We start from the raw sequence: 22568 nt of genomic DNA on the forward strand, positions 1-22568 counted from the left end.
GAGCTCGTCATGAGCACCCGGGCGCTTTGCACCCCCCCGCCCCCCAGCACATCGGGGGAATTAGCCCCGCAGGGGAGGGGTTAAACCTGAACCTTGCTGGTGAGGGTGTTTGTTTCCTGCTGGTGGTCTTTATCTATTTACAAAGCACAAAAAACTTCACATTTGCAGTTTGTTAAAGAATAGAAGAGTTAATTGTCAAGTTCTCTGTTCCTCAGTTTAGAGATCAAAATATCACCCTCTTCAGGGTCATTCCCACAAATAAAGGAGAGGCCACACATGCCTTTGGCTGCAAGGTCCTGTAGGATTACCATCATCACTGGCCTGACCCAACCTGTGCCCCCCCTTCCTTGCTTCTGCAGATTACACGAAGACACATCTACAGCTGAGGTGTCCATGGCGGATTCTAGGGTTCTTCATGAACTGCATGAGAGCCACGAAACAACCACAGGTTTTAAAACGTTTGTCATTGAAATTTAGCTTGGGGGGGATAGGCAGAATAAATGTATCTACTTCCTCAATTTGCCGCTGCTCGACACTATCTAAAATGTAAAAACCCTCTTTGAATGTGACTGCTGCTTAGCAACACAGCGATAAACTGGACTCTTGACCTAAATTATCTGAGGATCCTTCCACGTTACATGGGAGACCAAGGGGTCTCTGCTTAATCCAACCCTAGCTAGGGAGGGCCTGTACTTGATTGGATCCTGTGGCTCTAATCAATCAGGAATTTGTAAAGTGCTCTACTTACCCGTGAGGGTCTCAAGGCACTGAGGGTGGGGTGGGGGGGGGGGGGGGGGGGGGGGCTGCTACTGCTCGAAGAGCCAGGTCTTGAGGAGCCTTCTGAAGGTGAGCAGGTCTTGGGTCTGCCGTAGATGGGTGGGGAGGGTGTTCCAGGTCTTGGCGGCGAGGTAGGATAAGGATCTGCCACCGGAGGTGGTTCGTTGGATGCGCGTGACAGCTGCAAGGACGAGGTCGGTGGAGCGGAGCTGGCGGGCCGGGGTGTAGAAGTTGAGTCTGTTGTTCAGGTAGGCTGGTCAGGTGTTGTGAAGTGCTTTGTGTACGTGGGTGAGGAGTTTAAAGGTGATCCTTTTGTTGACGGGGAGCCAGTGCAGGTCTCTCAGGTGGGAGTAGATGTGGCTGTGGCGGGGGACGTTGAGGATCAATCGGGCTGAGGCGTTCTGGATGCGTTGTAGTCGTTGCAGGTGTTTGGCTGGGATTCCTGCATAGAGTGCATTGCCATAGTCCAGCCTGCTGTTAACGAGGGCCTGGGTAACTGTTCTTCCTGTTTCGGTTGGGATCCACTTGTAGATCCTGTGGAGCATGCAGAGGGTGTTGTAGCAGGAGGAGGAGATGGCGTTGACCTGCTTCGACATGGAGAGGGAGGAGTCGAGGGTGAATCCTAGGTTGCGTGCGTGGTCCGTGGGTGTTAGAGCTGCTCCCAGTGCGGTCGGTCACCAGGAGTCGTTCCAGGCCGAGGGGGTGGGTCCTAGGATAAGGACCTCCATCTTGTCCGAGTTCAGCTTCAGACGGCTGCTCCTCATCCATTCGGCGATGGTCTTCATTTCCTCGGGGAGGTTGGTTTTGGCTGTGTGCGGGTCCTTGGTGAGGGAGATGATGAGCTGGGTGTCGTCAGCGTAGGAGATAGTGTTCAGGTTGTGCTGGGGGGCCATGTAGACCTTGAACAAGGTCGGGCTGAGGGATGAGCCTTGGGGTACACCGCAGATGATGTTGGTGGCTTCGGAGCGGTAGGGCAGGAGCCGGGCTCTCTGGGTTCTGCTGGAGAGGAAGGACGTGGTCCAGTCGAGGGCCTTCTTTTGGATTCCTGGAGGCGTGTTCTGAGTGTGCGGTGGCAGACCGTGTCGAAGGCGGCTGATAGGTCCAGGAGGATGAGGGCTGTGATTTCGCCGTTGTCCAGCTGGCATCTGATGTCGTCTCGGTGCTGTGGTTGCGTCTGAATCCGGACTGGGACGGGTCTAGGATTCTGTTGTCTTCGAGGTGCTGGGTCAGCTGCATGTTGGTGATTTTCTCGATGACCTTTGCCGGGAAGGGGAGCAGGGAGATGGGCCGGAAGTTCTTGAGGTCTTTGGGGTCCGCTTTGGGTTTTTGAGGAGTGCGTTGATTTTGGCGTGCTTCCAGGTTTCCGGGAATGTTGCGGTATCGAAGGAGATGTTGATGATTTTTCGCAGTTGGGGTGCAATGGTTTTGTCAGCTTTGTTGAAGACGTGGTTTGGACAGGGGTCCGGTGGAGAACCCGAGTGGATTGAGTTCATGATCTTTCGAGTCTCTTCGTCGTTGACGAGGGTTCACGAGGTCAGCTTGTTGGTGCAGCTGGCGTTCGGGGGTGGTGTATTACGGTCTGGGAGGGTAAGGAGTTGAGGCTGTCGTGGATGTCCGCAATCTTGTGGTGGAAAAAGGTGGCCAGAGAGTCGCACAGTTCCTGGGAGGGTGGGATGTTGTTGGTGTTGGTGCTGGTATTGGAGATTTTCTTCACTATGTAAAAAATGTCTTTGCTGTCGTGTGCGTTGTTCTCTAGGCGGGATTTGAAGGACGGTCTTTTGGCTGTTCTGATGAGGTGGTGGTGTCTGCGGATGGCGTCCTTGTGGGCTGCGCGGCTGTCTGGTGTGTGGTCGTGAAGCCATTTCTTCTCCAGCTTCCGGCATGTCCGTTTGAAGGTCTGGAGTTCTTCAGTGAACCAGGCGACTTTCTTGCTGGGGTGGTTGATGGAGGGTTTCTTGAGTGGGGCGAGAGTGTTGGCACAGTCGTCGATCCACTGTCTGAGGTTACGGGCGGAGGCATCTGGGTCTGTGGGGTCGGTGGGTGGGTTCCGGGTGAGGGTGGAGGTCAGCTGGTCATCAGTGACTTTGCTCCAGCAGTGGCGGGGCAGCTGTTGGGTGCGGTGGTGCGTGGTTGGTTTCATGAAGGTGAAGTGGATGCAGCGGTGGTCGGTTCAGTGGAGTTCGGTGGTGTTGTTGAAGGTGACGTGGTTGCTTGTGGCGAAGATGGGGTCGAGCGTGTGGCCGGCGGCGAGGGTGGGTTCGGTGACGAGCTGTCTGAGGCCGAGGTTGGCTAGTTTGTCGATCAGGGTGGGGGAGCTGCACACACATGCCCGGATGCTAAAACCCCTGACAGATGGCATTGCTGGCTATTTCCGATGGTGACCCCCCACTGCCTCGAAGCCACTGTTTCAGAAACACACTGTTGTCGATGCCAGTACTTTCAATAAGTGCTGTTCGAGGTTAGCTCCAGGGTTCAAGAGAGTTTCCTAATTACATTTACATGAATTTAGTTCAGGGTTGGGTTTATTGGTCACCGTTAGGGTAAGGTTAGTGTTGCTTGTTTATTTAAGTTTTTTTTAACGGTAAGCATTAGATGTAGGTTATTTGCTACCTAATTAATATAATAATATTGAGATTAATTTAAGCTTGAGGCTGACAATAGGGTTTGTTAATAAGTGCTTGTGTTTTTTTAATGTATGTCAGGGTGAGCATTAGGGATAGATTAAGATCATTGGTTACGTTTTATTTGATTTAACTTTAAGTGGGGTTAGGAGAAGCATTAGAATGAACTTAACATGTTTTAATTTAATAAGATCTAATGTGAGTTTATTCAATGTAATCAATGGTTTGGTTAGTACTATTTGGGTGAAGGTTGTGCATTAAACCTAGTGCATTCAATTTTGATCTAATTAATTTTTAGGAATAGGGTTACCATTTGTTAAACTTTACTTTAATTTTATGTACATTTAATATAACAAGTTGATTGATATTCAAGACTAGCATGGTTCTTTGCATAAGGTAACTGATGTAATTTAATACATTTTAGTGTAAAGGGTTATATTAGGCTTACGTTTGGTGTTCCGGCCAATGTGGTGAGTTTGATGTAGTGGTAAATTACATTAAAACTTTCCCTAGTTGTAGTAGTGGTGTTGAATGTAGTGTCAGGTTGAAGCAGTGTTCTAAAGTTAATAACATCCTTCTATTCTTGATTACTTGTGCTAGCTTCTAGCGAGGAAACCATTGTATTGTGAAGCCTCTCAGTGGCTCATGGAGTGTTTTTGAAAACAGGACACACTTTGTTATACACTAATCCACTCTGATGTTGCATTGGCAGCAGTGGGTCTTGAGCCGCTCTTGTGTTGCATTGGCAGCAGTGGACTCTTGACCCTCTCTGGTGTTGCACTGGCTGCAGTGGGCTCTGGACCTGTTCTGATGTTGCATTGGCATCAGGGGCCTCTGGACCGGTCTGGTGTTGCATTGGCAGCAGTGGGCTCATGACCCGCTTTGGTGTTGCATTGGCAGCAGTGGGCTCTTGCCCGCTCTGGTGTTGCATTGGCCGCAGTGGGCTCTTGACCAGCTCTGGTGTTGCACTGGCCGTAGTGGGCTCTTGACCTGCTCTGGTGTTGCACTGGCCGCAGTGGGCTCTTGACCTGCTCTGGTGTTGCATTGGCAGCAGTGATCTCTTGATCCGCTCTGGTGTTGCATTGGCAGCAGTAGGCTCTTGACCCGCTCTGGTATTGCACAGGCAGCAGTGGGCTCATGACCCGTTCTGGTGTTGCATAGGCAGCAGTGGGCTCATGACCCGCTCTGGTGTTGCATTGGCAGCAGTGGGCTCTTTCCCCGCTCTATTGTTGCATTGGCAGCAGTGGGCTCTTGATCTGCTCTGGTGTTGCACTGGCCGCAGTGGGCTCTTGACCCGCTCTGGTGTTGCACTGGCCGTAGTGGGCTCTTGACCCGTTCTGGTGTTGCTTTGGCAGCAGTGGGCTCTTGGCCCGCTCTGGTGTTGCACTGGCAGCAGTGGGCTCTAGATCTGCTCTGGTGTTGCATTGCCAACAGTGATCTCTTGATCCGCTCTGGTGTTGCATTGGCAGCAGTGGGCTCTTGACCCGCTCTGGTGTTGCGCTGGCAGCAGTGGGCTCTTGGCCCTCTCTGGTGTTGCATTGGCTGCAGTGGGCTCTTGACCCGCTCTGGTGTTGCACTGGCTGCAGTGGGCTCTAGATCCGCTCTGGTGTTGCATTGGCAGCAGTGGGCTCTTGGCCCGCTCTGGTGTTGCACTGGCAGCAGTGGGCTCTAGATCCGCTCTGGTGTTGCATTGGCAGCAGTGGGCTCTTGACCCGCTCTGGTGTTGCATCGGCTGCAGTGATCTCTTGATCCGCTTTGGTGTTGCATCGGCAGCAGTGGGCTCTTGATCCGCTCTGGTGTTGCATCGGCAGCAGTGATCTCTTGATCCGCTTTGGTGTTGCATCGGCAGCAGTGGGCTCTTGATCCGCTCTGGTGTTGCATTGGCAGCAGTGATCTCTTGATCCGCTTTGGTGTTGCATCGGCAGCAGTGGGCTCTTGATCCGCTCTGGTGTTGCATTGGCAGCAGTGATCTCTTGATCCGTTCTGGTATTGCATTGGCAGCAGTGATCTCTTGATCCGCTTTGGTGTTGCATCGGCAGCAGTGGACTCTTGGTCTGCTCTGGTGTTGCATTGGCAGCAGTGATCTCTTGATCCGCTCTGGTATTGCATTGGCAGCAGTGATCTCTTGATCCGCTCTGGTGTTGCATTGGCAGCAGTGGGCTCTTGCCCACTCTGGTGTTGCATTGGCAGCAGTGGGCTATTGACCCGCTCTGGTGTTGCACTGGCAGCAGTGGGCTCTTGACCCACTCTGGTGTTGCATTGGCAGCAGTAGGCTCTTGACCCGCTCTGGTGTTGCACTGGCAGCAGTGGGCTCTTGACCCACTCTGGTGTTGCATTGGCAGCAGTGGGCTTTTGAGCCGCTCTATTGTTGCATTGGCAGCAGTGATCTCTTGATCCACTCTGGTATTGCATTGGCAGCAGTGATCTCTTGATCCGCTCTGGTGTTGCGTTGGCAGCAGTGGGCTCTTGAGCCGCTCTGGTGTTTCATTGGCAGCAGTGGCACTCTTGACCCACTCTGGTGTTGCATTGGCAGCAGTGGGCTCTGGACCCGTTCTGATGTTGCTTTGTTAGCAGTAGGCTCTTGACCCGCTCTAGTGTTGCATTGGCAGCAGAGATCTCTTGATCCAGGCCTGCAGCCTGTGGCTGTCTCTTCCCTTCAATGCATAGAGGCCCATCTCCTGGAAACATGCCCCATTCTATAATATATAAAATATCAAGTGTTAATGCAGAGTGGTCTTCCAATCCAACCCCAAACCCAGAGGCACCAGAGTGTGGTGATGATATTAAGCCTGGGTGGAGTTCCAGTACGCGGAACTCCGCGTAGTGCAAGAACAACTCCTCTGCGTGGAGCACTGCAAGCGGGGGAGTTTCTTTAGATAAATGCTGTTCACCATGATTTTCAGTGCCAGGTGCTTGTCCGCACTGTGCAATCTTCGCGAATGGCACCATGCACAGCGCAAGCGAATGCTGCTTCCTTTCTGCCGCACAAGTAGATTTTTACTCGAGCGGCAGCTTTCTGTATGCGAACGGACAGTTTCTCATCTTGAGCGGTCACGAGCATACCCGACCACTCGCAATGAGAAATCTGACCGCCCGCGATGAGAAATCTTGCCTGCTGTTTGATTTTCCATGCGCGCGCTCACCAACTTGATGTTGACGATCCCAAATGAGGAAAAATCTCACCTGGAGGTGGATTTTCCTCGTTCGTGCTCGCCAACTTGACGTTGACGAACTCAAGCGAGGGAAAAACTTCATTCCGTAGAGTGGAGTTTTTTGGAACTACACGAGCTCTGTGTAACGCGGAGTGCAGAAAACTACAAGACCTCCAGAGCAGAGGGAAGTTCACTGCCCAGACTTAAATGACATGTAAAAACGAATGACATATTTCGCAAACTGCCCCTTTACAAGCACAGGCCAGTTCTGAACATGGTTACTCTGACTCTGGGCAGTCGTTTATTGTCTGTGCTTAACAAAGAGAGGTTTGCATCTTCTCTGAGGTATTTCTGTCTTCCAACTCCTTCCAGGTGATACCAGGAACCAAGATTCAGCCTCATCAACGGAGTCTGAGGAGCAGAACCCTAGCAAGCAGAGTGGATCAGAACCTCAGCAGAACCACGCCGAGGACATGGCAAGTGAGCCATCACCAACTCCAGCTATGGAGGTACGCGTTCAATAGAAGCTTCTGGCCTACTGCAGGGGCCGGGGGGGTGATGGATAAGGGGCAGAAGTGACATCCCAAGAGAGAACAATGATAATGACATTGTGAGCTAGACTGGGTTCTGAGGGGGGAGAATGAAGGAATAAAGGGATCTGATAATGGGGGGAAATGAAAGAAGGAGGAGGGAGAATCCCAGGGAGGCCAGGAGTAGAGAAGGGTAGAGGGAGTATGGGTTTATAAATAAATAAATAAATAAATAAATCCAGTACTTGTATAGTACTCTAATCTCGGCGCTGGGGGCCATTGGGAAGATTAAGCCAGCTATTGCCCAGAGTCGCATGGTGCTAGGCAGACCCCTGCCGCCGGAGCCGGTGATCAAACCGTGATCCTCAGCATCCAGCATCAATCGCCCTGGCCGCGGCGCCACACCTCTCCCCCTTTTAGAGTTAGGAAATGGTGTAGTAAGGGAGACAGGTGGTACATGATAAAGAGGGTAGTGCAAAGCTTGAGGAAGAGGTAAAAGATATGAAGGGGCAGTAAATTAAAATGTAGAATAAAGAGAAAGGATGGGGTAGGGAGACATGGAAGAAAAGCGATCAGGGGAGGGCTAGTAGAAAAAGAGTGAAAGAGAGGTGGAGGGAGGTAACATCAAGCTATCTCGTAAATACCAATACATGAAAAATGTGAGTGTTGGAAGAGGTTAAGGGAGCTGCTACAGGGTGTACTTGAATTGCACTGCGTCCATAGTTCAACAGTGCTATACAGCGTCACTGATCTGCGGCAATGGCATAATTCATCTGTGGGGAGGCATAATGTGGCTACACTAAGGGCATAATACATCTAGGAGGGGCTTGTTGTAGCTACACCAAGGGCATAATTAATCTGAAGGGGTAATTCAACTATGCAGAGGGCATGATTAATTTGGGGAGGAACATAATTAAGGTACACTAAGGGAATGTTCATCTTTGGGGATGTGTCATTAAAGTGCCCATAGAGAGTGAGGAGTGTTGCGGCAGCAAATGATGGATGGAATGCTGAATAACTCACACTCGCCCACAGTCAAGAGATGTGGGTTTAATTCATCATGCTTTTGCTCACTACACCAACCCAGTTTGGACCCAGCCATATGCAAATTAGTCTTGACCCTGCTCCTCATGGGAACAGTCCAGCTCAAACTGCCAAGCCGGGTCCTCCCTGAATCGGAAACAAGCATCCTGGGACTGGTTTCGGAGTATATCAACCCTCATCAGCCAGGCTAGCTTGACTCCAGTGGCACAGCGAGCAAGGGACCAACGTCTGGGCACCCCATCACACTCCGGGGAAAAAAGTGCAGTGGCAACAAATGATGGACGGAATGCTGAATAAATCAAACATTCTTCCCCAGTCAAGAGATGTGGATTAAATCCATCAATATTTTACTCACTACGCCACCCCAGTTTGGACCCAACAATATGCAAATGAATCTTTACACTGCTCATCATGGGAACAGTCATCCTGAACTGCTTGTTTCCGGTCCAGGGAGAACCTTGCTTGGCAGTTTGGGCTGGACTGTTCCCATGAGGAGCAGAGTCACAACTGATTTGCATATGGCTATGTGCAAACTGAGGTGGCCAAGTGAGCAAAAGAACAATGGATTTAATCCAGATCGCTTGACTGATGGAGAATATTTATTCAGTGTTCCGTCTATCATTTGTTGCCGCAGCACATAGAGTTTGGAGACATCAAGAAGAGAAGTGTATTGCATATTCAGCTGGAAAGGGGCATTGTTTACGTGCTCTAGGGGCATCAGTGAGTGGCTCCAATGGCACGGGTGGTACAGCTGCGAGGAGTCCTGTTGCTGTGCTGTGCACACAGTTGAGGATGCTTCAGATAAGTCTGAGTTGCGCAGGGCAGCGCTGATCTTAACTTAAGCAAAGCCTCATGGGGTGCTTCAGCTGTGCTAAAGGCAGGATGCGAAAGCCCTACACATTGAGTAGCATCTGGACCATTTGTGGTGACCGTCCCGACGCTGTTGGTAGCGGTCGCTCCCCAAGCTCCCTACTTCTCCCTGGTATCGTTGTGCTGCGCTTTCTACATAGTCCTGCTGATTTCATATCTGCTGACCCCTGTGTCCATAACGCTGTAGCGTGTTTAGCATGGGCATAAATTTGAATTTAATTTAAGCGCTTTTGACGACTTTAACACCTTGCTGAAATCACGCTGTTGTAACGCTATTTGTGTGATTGTTATTTTGCTTTAATTTAATAAGGAAACCGTTCATCGTAGCGCTTTTGCTCACATTGTCTGAATAGTCCATTTGTATTTGTGCCTGTTCTGCTGTTTCGTTTCCTCTGCCATTTTGTTGTTGTTGTGCCTGGGAGCCCGTCCTCTACAGCCCGCCCCTCTTCCCAGCTGATCCTCCCTCGCCCCTCCCCCCTCCACTATCCACTTATGACAGATGCTTTTGCGCGCAGCGGTTGCGCCCCATGCGCGCCGAAGGTGCGTCAAAGGTAAGCCCGTCTACGCCCATCCGCGCCTGGATCGCGCCCAGCGCCAGACCCCCTGTCCCTCGCAAACCACACAACTCCCGCATAACGTATGACGCCGCCACCCTCTTAGCTCTTAACCCCGGACGCACACCACAATGCTACGAAGCTGCCCCAGGACGTACCCACGGTCCCTTCGCCTGCCACTCCTGCAAGTTAGCCTGCATCAAGACCCACACCAAATCCACGACCTCCAAACACAGCTCCGACTCTAACCACCTGTTAGACGGGGACCCGGAGGGTCGGCCGAGTACAGGGGGAGAGGCCTCCGGTGATGGCCCTCTCCAGTAATCGTACAGACAAGTAACTTCCCCCCCCCCACAGATAGACACCACACAGAGATGAGTTCTGCACACTTTTATATATATCTTGAGGCAAGGTGATAAGCGTTACAGCAGGATCAGGATACGAGGATCCCGTCAATTCTAGTCTCTTTGGGGAAAAGGGTAGCGGGACAGTCTGAGTACCGGTCTGGTACAGAGCAGCAAGAGATGGAGCTCACAATCCTCGAGCTGGAGGGTTCGCAAGGAGGGGCCGTGGCAGCGCCAGCAGGCCTTGTAGATGGTTCACGATGAGGAGGGCCGCGGCAGCGCCAGCAGGCTTCGAAGATGGTTCACGATGAGGAGGGCCGCGGCAGCGCCAGCAGGCTTCGAAGATGGTTCACAATGAGGAGGGCCGCGGCAGCGCCAGCAGGCTTCGAAGATGGTTCACGATGAGGAGGGCCGCGGCAACGCCAGCAGGCTTCGAAGATGGTTCACGAGGAGGAGGGCTGCGGCAGCGCCAGCAGGCTTCGAAGATGGTTCACGATGAGGAGGGCCGCGGCAGCGCCAGCAGGCCTTGAAGATGGGTTACGACGAGGATGAGCCGCGGCAGCGCCAGCAGGCCTTCAAAGGTGGTTTCACGAAGAGGAGCCGCGGCAGCGCCAGCAGGCCTCCAAGGATGAGTTTGTCTCGGTGTCTCTCGACTCCAGGATACAACTGCCTTCCTGCTCTGGAGCTGCCCCAGTTATAGGTCTGGCGCCCTTTGATGTCCGGACCCTCGCACTTGGAGGTTGGGAGGTCCGGGATGAGGGTGTCCAGACACCCAGCAGGGGGGTGGAGCCAGCGCCCGGGGAGGCTGGGGGCGATCGACACCTGGCGGAGGGGAGCCATCGACACTCCTTCTCCCATTGACCTGCCAAGTGGTCTCTTCACCCCCTGGGCGGATGGTGGTGCCTCGTTGTCGGGGCCTGGCCGAGGTCGACCCGAGGCCACGAGGCCTGGTCATGTAGTGTCCAAGATGGCGGCTGGGCCGGAGACCGGGGTTCTGGAAGGGACCCGGGCCAGCCGATACGGTGGGGTTCAGGAGCCAATGTTCTGTCGGGGAAGGGCTGGTGGATTGCCCCGGCGGGTTGCATGGGTGGTTCTTGTCCGGGGAACGGGAGGAACAGGGGTCCACGACCCGCCATGCGGGGAGGGGACGGCCGGCCACGAGGCCTGTCCAACATGCGTCCCCCCCCAGCTGAAGGCAGGGAGAGTCACCCATCCTCTTGGGTACTCTCCTCGCCGAGGCGGAAGAAGCGGGACAGGCCGTCTGCGTTGGCGTGGTATTGGCCGGGGCGATGCTCCACAGTGAAATCCATCCCCTGCAGGGAGATGGACCAACGTAACAGCTTCGGGTTCTCCCTCCGCATCTGCATCAGCCACTGCAAGGGTCGGTGATCTGTTTGTACCCGGAAGTGGGTGCCGAAGAGATAGGGCCGGAGCTTCTTGAGGGCCCACACCACTGCGAAGGCCTCTCGCTCTATAGTGCTCCAGCGCTGTTCTCGGGCCAGCAGGCGTCGGCTGATGAAGGCCACTGGCTGATCGACCCCCTCGGGGTTGAGTTAGGAGAGGACGGCCCCCACGCCATGATCTGAGGCGTCTGTCTGTACAATGAATTCCCGGCTGTAGTCGGGGGCCTTGAGCACGGGGGCGGTACACATGGCGGACTTCAAGTTCTCAAAGGCCGCCTGACATTCAGGAGTCCAGTTGACTTGCTTGGGGTTCTTTTTGGACGTGAGTTCTGTGAGGGGCCCCACAGTGCTGCCATAGTCCTTGACGAAGCGCCGGTAGTACCCAGTGAGCCCCAGGAAGGCTCGGACCTCTGTCTGGGTGACCGGGGGCTCCCAGGCCTGGATGGCGGCAATCTTGAGCTGGAGGGGGCCACCAGGCCACTTCCCACCTGGTGTCCCAGGTAGGTCACGGACCCTTGGCCGATCTGGCACTTGCTGGCCTTGATGGTGAGCCCGGCCTGCCGGAGGGCGTTCAGGACCTCCCGGAGGTGGTGGAGGTGTTCTGCCCAGTGGTGGCTGTACACAGCAATATCGTCCAGATAGGAGGCGCTGAATTCCTCGAGCCCCGCCAGCACCTTGTTCACTAGTCTCTGGAAGGTGGCGGGGGCGTTTTTCATTCCGAATGGCATCACCTTGAAGTGGTAGTGGCCATCCTGGGTGGAGAAGGCGGATCGCTCCTGGGCCCCTGGGGTGAGTTCGATCTACCAATAGCCCGCTGTCAAGTCGAAGATGCTCAGGTAGCGGGCGGCCCCCATGCGGTCAATCAGCTCATCTGCCTGGGGGATGGGATGAGCGTCGGTCCTCGTGACGGCGTTCGGACCCCGATAGTCTACACAGAACCTGAGCTCGGGGGCGACGCCTGGGGCGGCGGCCTTGGGGACCAGCACGACCGGGCTGACCCAGGGGCTGTCGGACGGCTCGATCACTCCCAGAGCTAGCATTTTGGAGACTTCCGACTGGATGCAGGCGCGTACTCGATCAGGCACCCTGTACGCCCTGTGTCGGATAGGGGGCTATCCCCGGAGTCAACGTCGTGGAGGCACCAGGGGGTGACCCCCAGAATGAGGGAAAACAGGTCGGAAAATTGGTGTAGTAGTTCTTGGCAGTCTCGACGTTGCGCTGGAGACAGGGCATCGGAGAGATGGACTCCCTCCACGGAGCCGTCCTTTTCGAGCGTTTTCAGAAGATCGGGGAGGGGCTCGGAGTCTTCTTCAGCCCCACTGTCAGTAGCCATCAGGAGGCTAAGTTCAGATCGCACAAAGTGGGGCTTGAGTCTGTTGGCGTGGAGGACACGTAGGGGGTTTTGGGGGTGACTCCATGTCTATCAGGTAGGTGACGGGGCCCTTGCGCTCCACCACCTTGAAGGGCCCCATCCATTTGTCCTGGAGGGCGCAAGGTTCAACCGGGGACATCACCCAGACCTGTTGTCCCGGCTCGAACTCGAAGGATGAAGCATGCTGATCATACCAGCGCTTCATGTCTTCCTGGCTGGCTTCGAGGTTGGCCTTGGCAAGCTCCCTGAACCGCCGGGTCTGGTTACGGAGGGTCAAGAGGTACTTGTATACATCCGGGGGAGTTTTTTGAGGGGCCATCTCCCACCCTTCTTTGACCAGGCTGAGGGGGCCCCGGACGGGGTGTCCATACAATAGTTCGAACGGACTGAAACCCAGGGATTTCTGGGGGACTTCTCTGTAAGCGAACAGGAGGCACGGGAGTAGCACGTCCCATTGGCGACGTAGGGGTTCTTCCAGGCCCATGATCATCCCCTTGAGCGTGCGGTTAAATCGTTCTACCAGTCCGTTCCCTTGCGGGTGATAGGGGGTCGTGAATTTGTAGGTGACCCCGCACTGTTGCCAGAGGGACTTCATGTACTTGGAGATAAAGTTCGTGCCCCTGTCACTGACGACTTCCCGGGGGAAGCCCACCCGCGAGAAGATCCCCATCAGGGCTCGGCCCACCACAGGCGCTGTCACTGTTCGGAGAGGAATGGCTTAGGGGTAGCGGGTAGCATGGTCCACCAGGACAAGGATGAACCGGTGTCCCTGTGCTGTCCGGGGCTCCAGGGGCCCCACAATGTCTATTCCTACCCGCTCAAAGGGGGTGGTGACGATGGGAAAGGGTTGCAGGGGAACTTTCAGTTTTCGGCCGCTCTTTCCGCTGGCCTGGCACGTGGGGCAGGCCCGGCAGTGGTTGGCTACGTCGTTCCGCATCTTCGGCCAGTAGAAGTGGGTCACCAGGCGGCTGTATGTCTTGTCCTGCCCCAGGTGCCCGGCAAGAGGCACATCGTGTGCCAAGTTCAATAGGAAGTCTCTGAATCGGAGGGGGACCACCAGCACCCGGCTGGCTCCCAGCTCGGCAATCTTTTGCTCACTGTAGAGCAGCTCGTTGTCCCAGTAAATCCAGTGGGCCCCCAAGGTATCTCCTGCGCTCTGGGCGAGGGCTTGTTGTCGGAGTCCCTCGAGGGAGGGACACGCTCGTTGTTCCTGGCGGAATTGTTCCTGAGTGGGGCCACCCTCTTGACGCCACTGGGCCAGCTCTGGGAGGTCTCGGAGTTGTTCATGTTCTTCGTTGCCGGACCCTGGGGGACCAGGCTCAGGGGTTGTTTCTTCTGCTACGATCGGCGGAGGAGGTTCGGGCCACTCCGGTTCTTCTGGGCTGGAGATGGCGCGGGCGGCCATGGACCTGGTCGTTACACAGACCCATTCAGGGAGACCAAGCATCCCCAGGTGCTCCCTCCGCTCAACGGCTGACCAGGGGGAGCTCTCGAGGTCGTTCCCCAGAAGGCAGTCCACGGGGGCATCGTCACGGACAGTCACTTTTAGCATGCCGGACACCCCTCCCCATTCGAAGGGGACGCATGCCATCTGGCACCGGCTTTCGGAGTTGTCGGCCGACCGTACTGGACAAAGCACATTGGGTAGGATCTGGTCAGGGGTCACCAAATGGCAACGGACTGCGGTCACACTGGCCCCTGTGTCACGGAGGGCTTCAGCCCGGCGTCCATTGATGGTGACCCTCTGGCTGTATTTCTGAGTGTTGGCGGGGAGGGGTGCCCGCGGGACCATGTCTCTCTCCCCTAGACAGACCAGGGTCATGGCGGCTGGTTCCCGCTCGGGCTGGTACGGCTCGTATTCTTTGGCGTCCTCTTGGGCCGACTCTTCTCCCAAGGCGATGGCGGCGACCTGGCGGTTCATGGGACTCTGATTTTTCGGGCCGTTGGGGTCATTGGCGTAGTGGCCGGGTCACTGGCATCTGTGGCAGGTAACGTTGGAGCGGAACCCTGGTCGCGTTGGAGGGCTCCCTCTTCCGGCCGGAGGCGGGGGGGTTGCTAGTGGAGGGCACCGTGACGGTGTCCCTGCCCTGACCCTGGCCTCCTCCACCCCCCCGTGGGCGGTGGGGCCCTTGGGAGGCCCTATTCTGTTCGCTGGGCCAGCTCCGAGGGACTCGGGTGCTCTCCCATCGGTCTGCTTCGATGGCGAGTTTCCGAGGTTCAGTCAGTTTACTGTCAAGGAGATGCTGCCTAAGTTCGACGAAGCAATTATTGGAGAGGTGCTCCCATACAATAAGGTCGAACAATTGCTCGTAGGTGGTGACCTGGCTGCCCTTGATCCATCCCTCGAAGGCTCTGCTGAAAAAGTTCACGTACTCCACCCAGGTGGTACCCGGGATTCGTTTGCAGTCCCGGAACCTCTGGCGGTACATCTCGGGTGTGAGCCCATAGCGAGTGAGGAGGGCGGCCTTCATGTGGTCGTAGGATGTCATCTGGTGGTCGGGGAGTTGCAGCAGGGCGTCTCGCCCTTCGTTGACGAATCTCCCCCATAGCCCGGCTCCCCAGTCGCTCTGCGGGATTCGGTGGGAGGTCATTGCTACCTCGTAGGCTTTAAACCATTGCTGGATATCATCGTTCCGGTAGTATTCCCTAACGACATCCTTGGGGATGTGGACCTTGGGGTCCGTAGGGGCAGCGGGGCTCTGTGGCCCAGAGATTCCGAGGTCTTTGTTTTGTCGCCGAATTTCTAGCTCCTTTAAGTTGCGCTCATGCTCGTAGGCTAGTCTTTTCTCTTCCAGCTCCCTCTGGCTCTTTTTCTCTTCTCGTTCTTCCCTGAGCCGTAAGTGTTCGAGGGTTATTTTTTGTTCTGCCAATTTGAGTTCTCCATCTAAGTGGAGTCGAGCCAGTTCCAATTCGTGGAGCCGGCTTTTCTCCCGTTCTCGGGCCTCTTCGGACGAGAAGCCCGATCTTCTTTCATCCGTAGGAGTGGTACTTGTTTCGGTGGTTTCGAGGCTTTGATTTTGGGGTGGGGATGTTTCCGTCTCCACCCAAGACTCCAAGGCGTGCTTGAGGTCATCTTTCGTGCTTAGTCCCGTGGTAGCAATGCCCAGTTCTAGCAGAATTGTTTTAGTTCTTTGTGGCTGTACTCTTCCAGCTTTTCCATCTGAAACTTTTCTGTTGTTCCACTCTCCTTTGTCGTCATGGTGGCAGTGTGTCGTGGGGTGAGTTACTCTCTGTACGATTATGCGTCGGCTCGGATCGCTCCGCTGGCCACCAATGTTAGACGGGGACCCGGAGGGTCGGCCGAGTACAGGGGGAGAGGCCTCCGGTGAGGGCCCTCTCCAGTAATCGTACAGACAAGTAACTCCCCCCCCCCCCCCCCCCCCCACAGATAGACACCACACAGAGATGAGTTCTGCACACTTTTATATATATCTTGAGGCAAGGTGATAAGCGTTACAGCAGGATCAGGATACGAGGATCCCGTCAATTCTAGTCTCTTTGGGGAAAAGGGTAGCGGGACAGTCTGAGTACCGGTCTGGTACAGAGCAGCAAGAGATGGAGCTCACAATCCTCGAGCTGGAGGGTTCGCAAGGAGGGGCCGTGGCAGCGCCAGCAGGCCTTGTAGATGGTTCACAATGAGGTGGGCCGCGGCAGCGCCAGCAGGCTTCGAAGATGGTTCACGATGAGGAGGGCCGCGGCAGCGCCAGCAGGCTTCGAAGATGGTTCACGATGAGGAGGGCCGCAGCAGCGCCAGCAGGCTTCGAAGATGGTTCACGATGAGGAGGGCCGCGGCAGCGCCAACAGGCTTCGAAGATGGTTCACGATGAGGAGGGCCGCGGCAGCGCCAGCAGGCCTTGAAGATGGGTTACGACGAGGATGAGCCGCGGCAGCGCCAGCAGGCCTTCAAAGGTGGTTTCACGAAGAGGAGCCGCGGCAGCGCCAGCAGGCCTCCAAGGATGAGTTCGTCTCGGTGTCTCTCGACTCCAGGATACAACTGCCTTCCTGCTCTGGAGCTGCCCCAGTTATAGGTCTGGCGCCCTTTGATGTCCGGACCCTCGCACTTGGAGGTTGGGAGGTCCGGGATGAGGGTGTCCAGACACCCAGCAGGGGGGTGGAGCCAGCGCCCGGGGAGGCTGGGGGCGATCGACACCTGGCGGAGGGGAGCCATCGACACTCCTTCTCCCATTGACCTGCCAAGTGGTCTCTTCACCCCCTGGGCGGATGGTGGTGCCTTGTTGTCGGGGCCTGGCCGAGGTCGACCCGAGGCCACGAGGCCTGGTCATGTAGTGTCCAAGATGGCGGCTGGGCCGGAGACCGGGGTTCTGGAAGGGACCAGGGCCAGCCGATACGGTGGGGTTCAGGAGCCAATGTTCCGTTGGGGAAGGGCTGGTGGATTGCCCCGGCGGGTTGCACGGGTGGTTCTTGTCCGGGGAACAGGAGGAACAGGGGTCCGCGACCCGCCATGCGGGGACGGGACGGCCGGCCACGCGGCCTGTCCAACACCACCTGAAATGCATCCTGCTAAACACCCGCTCGATCCACAAACACACCACAGAACTCTGGGACCTACTCGACACTGCGTCACCGGACATCGCCTTCCTTACAGAAACCTGGATGAACGCATCATCAGCACCCGACATCGTCATAGCCATCCCGGACGCGTACAAGATCATCCGAAAAGACCGTACCAACCAAACAGGAGGCGGCATCGCCATCGTTCATAAGAACACCATCAGAATCACGACCAGCTTCGACGACTACCTTGCAACCGCCGAACACCTTCACTTCCAGATCCACACCGACCCCAGGACCACACTTAAAGGCACCCTCATCTACAGACCACCAGGAACCCGTAAACAATTCTGCAAAGACATCACTGACTTCATCAGCCCACATGCCCTCCCCTCCGAGATTACATTCTACTGGGAGACTTCAACTTCCACCTGGAAAAGAAAAACGACTGCAACACCACCACCCTTCTGGACAACCTGGCCAATCTCGGACTCAAACAACTTGTTGACACCCCCACCCACTTAGCCGGACACACGCTTGACCCTATCTTCACCTCCAGCAAACACATCTCCTTCAATCATACCACAGCTCTCCATTGGACGGACCACAGCTGTGTTCACTTCAGCTACAAAACTACCACGACTCACAACCCCCCACGACCTATTCCTCGAAGAAACTGGAACAAAATCACCACCGACCAACTCATCACATCGCTCAACCAAAACCCTCCAGCCCTCTCATCAGACCCTAACGAAGCTGCCACCAAACTCAAACAATGGATCACTCACAGCGCTGATGAATTAGCACCCCTAAGAAACCACCAGATCAAACTAGGTAGCAAAAAGGCCCCCTAGTTCAACGATGACCTTAAGAATTCCAAGAAACTATGCCGTACTCTCGAAAAAACATGGAGAAAAAACCCAACCACTGACAACCTGACCACCTTCAAGGCAGCCACCCGCAAACACCACCAATTGATCCGAGCCACCAAGAAATCAGCATTCAAGGATCGACTAAACAACAACGCCCATAACAGCAAGGAACTATTCACCAACACCAAAGAATTTACCAACCCCACCGCAGCCTCAAACGACATTACTCGCTCCCAAGACCTCTGCGACTCATTATCCTCTTTCTTCTACAACAAAATCGCCGACATACATAACAGCTTTAAGAACATTTCGAAAGAACAGCCCACCCCACCCACTTCCAAAACCAAACCGCTCTCTAACAACCTTAACGCCTGGAACCCAATCACCACTGAAGACACCATCCGCCTAATGAACTCCATCCATTCAGGTTCGCCAATCGACCCCTGTCCCCACCACATCTTCAACAAAGCAGACTCCATCATCGCACCCCATCTCCGTGATGTCATCAACTGCTCCTTCAACTCCGCTACCTTCCCAGAAAGCTGGAAACACTCCAAACTCACTGCCCTCCTGAAGAAGCCCACAGCTGACCCCTCTGAACTGAAGAACTACCGCCCCATTTCCCTCCTCCCTTTCCCAGCCAAAGTCATTGAGAAAGCCGTCAATAGCCAGCTCGCCGCCTTCCTTGAATCCAACAACTCCCTCGACCCCTCACAGTCCGGCTTTCGAGCCAAACACAGCACCGAAACCGCCCTCATTGCAGCGACAGATGACATCCGAATGCTACTGGACAACGGAGAAACAGCTGCCCTCATCCTACTCGACCTCTCCGCCGCCTTCGACACAGTCTGTCATAGCACCCTCATACAACGCCTCAGCAACGTCGGAATACAAGGAAAAGCCTTGGATTGGATCATCTCGTTCCTCGCCGGGAGAACCCAGAGAGTCCGACTCCCCCCTTTCAAATCAGAGGCCACCGAAGTCATCTGCGGAGTCCCACAAGCATCATCACTCAGTCCCACCCTCTTCAACGTTTACATGAGTCCCCTCGCATCCATCGCGCATCAACACAACCTCAACATCATCTCCTACGCTGACGACACTCAGCCGATCCTTTCCCTCACCAAAGACCCTAACGCCGCCAAAACCAATCTTCATGAAGGCATGAAAGAAGTAGCCGAATGGATGAAAAACAGCCGCCTAAAACTTAACTCAGACAAAACGGAAGTTCTCAACCTAGGATCTTCACCCTCTGCCTAGGACGACTCTTGGTGGCCATTGGCCCTGGGCACAGCACCCATACCCACAGACCACGCACGCAACCTGGGCTTCATCCTAGACTCCTCCCTCTCGATGACCAGACAAGTTAACGCCGTCTCATCCTCTTGCTTCAACGTACTCCGTATGCTCAAAAAAATCTTCCGATGGATCCCCACCGAAACAAGAAAGACGGTCACCCACGCACTGGTCACTACCCGACTGGACTATGGAAACACCCTCTACGCCGGAACCACAGCCAAATTACAGAAAAAACTCCAACGCATCCAAAATGCATCGGCCAGACTCATATTGGACATCCCTCGCCAAGCTCACATTACCAGCCACCTGAAAGATCTCCACTGGCTTCCCGTCAACAAGAGAATAACGTTCCGTCTCCTCACCCACGCTCACAAGGCCCTCTACAAACTAGGACCCGAATGCCTCAACACACGACTGTCCTTCTACACACCCACCCGCCAACTAAGATCCTCCAACCAAGCGCTTGCCGCAGTTCCGCGCATTCACAGATCCACCATGGGAGTAAGATCCTTCTCCTACCTGGCGGCCAAGACCTGGAACTCTCTCCCCACTCACCTCCGCCTCACACAGAACCACATTTCCTTCAGAAAGGAACTTAAAACCTGGCTATTCGATAAAATAGCACCCCCTCCCACAAGCGCCTTGAGACCCTATGGGTGAGTAGTGCGCTATACAAATTTCTGAACTTGAACTTGAACAGGTCCTTGACTGAGGACCGGCAGAAGCAGAGTTCAACTGCTTCAGAGGATAATGCGAGCAGAGCCACGAGGCATAGTAAGGCGACACCAGCGTCATATTGAGCATCCTGCCGGCACAGGGAGCAGCCCCAGCAAAGGATAATGTGAGGAGAGCTCATGCGGTATAGTAAGGTGGCACAAGGGTTGTAATGAGCACCCCGCCGGCGAAGGGAGTAGCCACAGCAAAGGATAATCCGAGGAGAGCTCATGCAGCATAGTAAGGTGGCACAAGGGTTGTAATGAGCATCCCACCGGCACAGGGAGCCGCCCCAGTAAATGATAATGCGAGGAGAGCTCGTGCGGCATAGTAATGTGACACAAGGGTTGTAATGAGCATCTCACTGCCACAAGGGGCAGCCCCATCAAAGGATAATGCGAGGAGAGCTCATGCGGCATATTAAGGTGGCACAAGAGTTGTAATGAGCATCCCGCCGGCACAGGGAGTAGCCCCAGCAAAGGATAATGCGAGGAGAGCTCATTCGGCATAGTAAGGTGGCACAAGGGTTGTAATGAGCATCTCGCCGGCACAGGGAGCAGCCCCAGCAAAGGATAATGCGAGGAGAGCTCATGCTGCATAGTAAGGTGGCACAAGGGTTGTAATGAGCATCTCACTGCCACAGGGGGCAGCCCCATCAAAGGATAATGCGAGGAGAGCTCATGCGGCATAGTAAGGTGTCACAAGGGTTGTAATGAGCATCCTGCCGGCACAGGGAGCAGCCCCAGCAAAGGATAATGCAAGGAGAGCTCATGCGGCATAGTAAGGTGGCACAAGGGTTGTAATGAGCATCCCGCTGGCACAGAGAGCTGCCCCAGCAAAGGATAATGCGAGGAGAGCTCATGCGGCATAGTAAGGTGGCACAAGGGTTGTAATGAGCATCCCACCGGCACAGGGAGCAGCCCCAGCAAAGGATATTGCGAGGAGAACTAATGCGGCATAGTGAGGTGGCACAAGGGTTGTAATGAGCATCCCGCCGGCACATGGAGCAGCCCCAGCAAAGGGTAATGCGAGGAGAGCTCATGCGGCATACTAAGGTGGCACAAGGGTTGTAATAAGCATCCCCCCGGCACAGGGAGCAGCCCCAGCAAAGGATAATGCGAGGAGAGCTCATGCAGCATAGTAAGGTGGCACAAGGGTTGTAATGAGCATCTCACTGCCACAGGGGCAGCCCCATAAAAGGAGGAGAGCTCATGCACCATAGTAAGGTGGCACAAGGGTTGTAATGAGAATCCTGCCGGCACAGGGAGCAGCCCCAGCAAAGGATAATGCGAGGAAAGCTCATGCGGCATAGTAAGGTGGCACAAGGGTTGTAATAAGCATCCCGCCGGCGCAGGGAGCAGCCCCAGCAAAGGATAATGCGAGGAGAGCTCATTCGGCATAGTAAGATGGCACAAGGGTTGTAATGAGCATCTCACTGCCACAGGGGCAGCCCCAGCAAAGGATAATGCGAGGAGAGCTCATGCAGCATAGTAAGGTGGCACAAGGGTTGTAATGAGCATCCTGCCGGTACAGGGAGCAGCCCCAGCAAAGGATAATGCAAGGAGAGCTCATGCGGCATAGTAATGTGGCACAAGGGTTGTAATGAGCATCTCACTGCCACAGGGGGCAGCCCCATCAAAGGAAAATGCACGGAGAGCTCATGCGGCATAGTAAGGTGGCACAAGGGTTGTAATAAGCATCCCGCCGGCACAGGGAGCAGCCCCAGCAAAGGATAATGCGAGGAGAGCTCATTCGGCATAGTAAGGTGGCACAAGGGTTGTAATGAGCATCTCACTGCCACAGGGGACAGCCCCATCAAAGAATAATGCAAGGAGAGCTCATGCGGCATAGTAAGGTGGCACAAGGGTTGTAATGAGCATCTCACTGCCACAGGGGCAGCCCCAGCAAAGGATAATGCGAGGAGAGCTCATGCAGCATAGTAAGGTGGCACAAGGGTTGTAATGAGCATCTCACTGCCACAGGGGACAGCCCCATCAAAGGATAATGCGAGGAGAGCTCATGCGGCATTGTAAGGTGGCACAAGGGTTGTAATGAGCATCCGGCCGGCACGGGGAGCAGCCCTAGCAAAGGAAAATGCGAGGAGAGCTCATGCGGCATAGTAAGGTGGCACAAGGGTTGTAATGAGCATCCCGCCGGCACAGGGAGCAGCCCCAGCAAAGGATAATGCGAGGAGAGCTCATGCAGCATAGTAAGGTGGCACAAGGGTTGAAATGAGCATCTCACTGACACAGGGGGCAGTCCTATCAAAGGATAATGCAGGGAGAGCTCATCCGGCATAGTAAGGTGGCACAGGGGTTGTAAGTACATGCTCTACCCTCCTGGCAGGCTTCCTTGGAGCAGGCTAACGCGATTTAGGCGTTAGTGCACGGTGATTTTAAAACTGTGTTGCTGCTTATTGTGTTTTAATCGTATTTTAATACTTGTTCATTTGCACTTTGGGGAATTGATTTAAGAATTGCCTAAACGGGGAGGAGCCAAGATGG

The 22568-nt window shown here is 54.8% G+C and overlaps 1 protein-coding gene across 1 annotated transcript in view; it reads left to right on the plus strand.

The window, feature by feature from the left end:
- LOC147665791 (non-homologous end-joining factor 1-like) overlaps nt 1–22568 on the plus strand; it is a gene marked incomplete at its 5' end in the record, with an annotated part of 230872 nt that overhangs the window by 78760 nt on the left and 129544 nt on the right. The window contains one exon of the mRNA XM_086949480.1: nt 6923–7059. Coding sequence (XP_086805606.1) covers nt 6923–7059 — 137 coding nt within the window. The remainder of the gene's footprint in view (nt 1–6922; nt 7060–22568) is intronic.

The sequence above is a fragment of the Lissotriton vulgaris genome, unplaced genomic scaffold, assembly GCF_964263255.1.
Source record: "Lissotriton vulgaris unplaced genomic scaffold, aLisVul1.2 SCAFFOLD_1823, whole genome shotgun sequence".
NCBI classification, from domain to species: Eukaryota; Metazoa; Chordata; class Amphibia; order Caudata; family Salamandridae; genus Lissotriton; species Lissotriton vulgaris.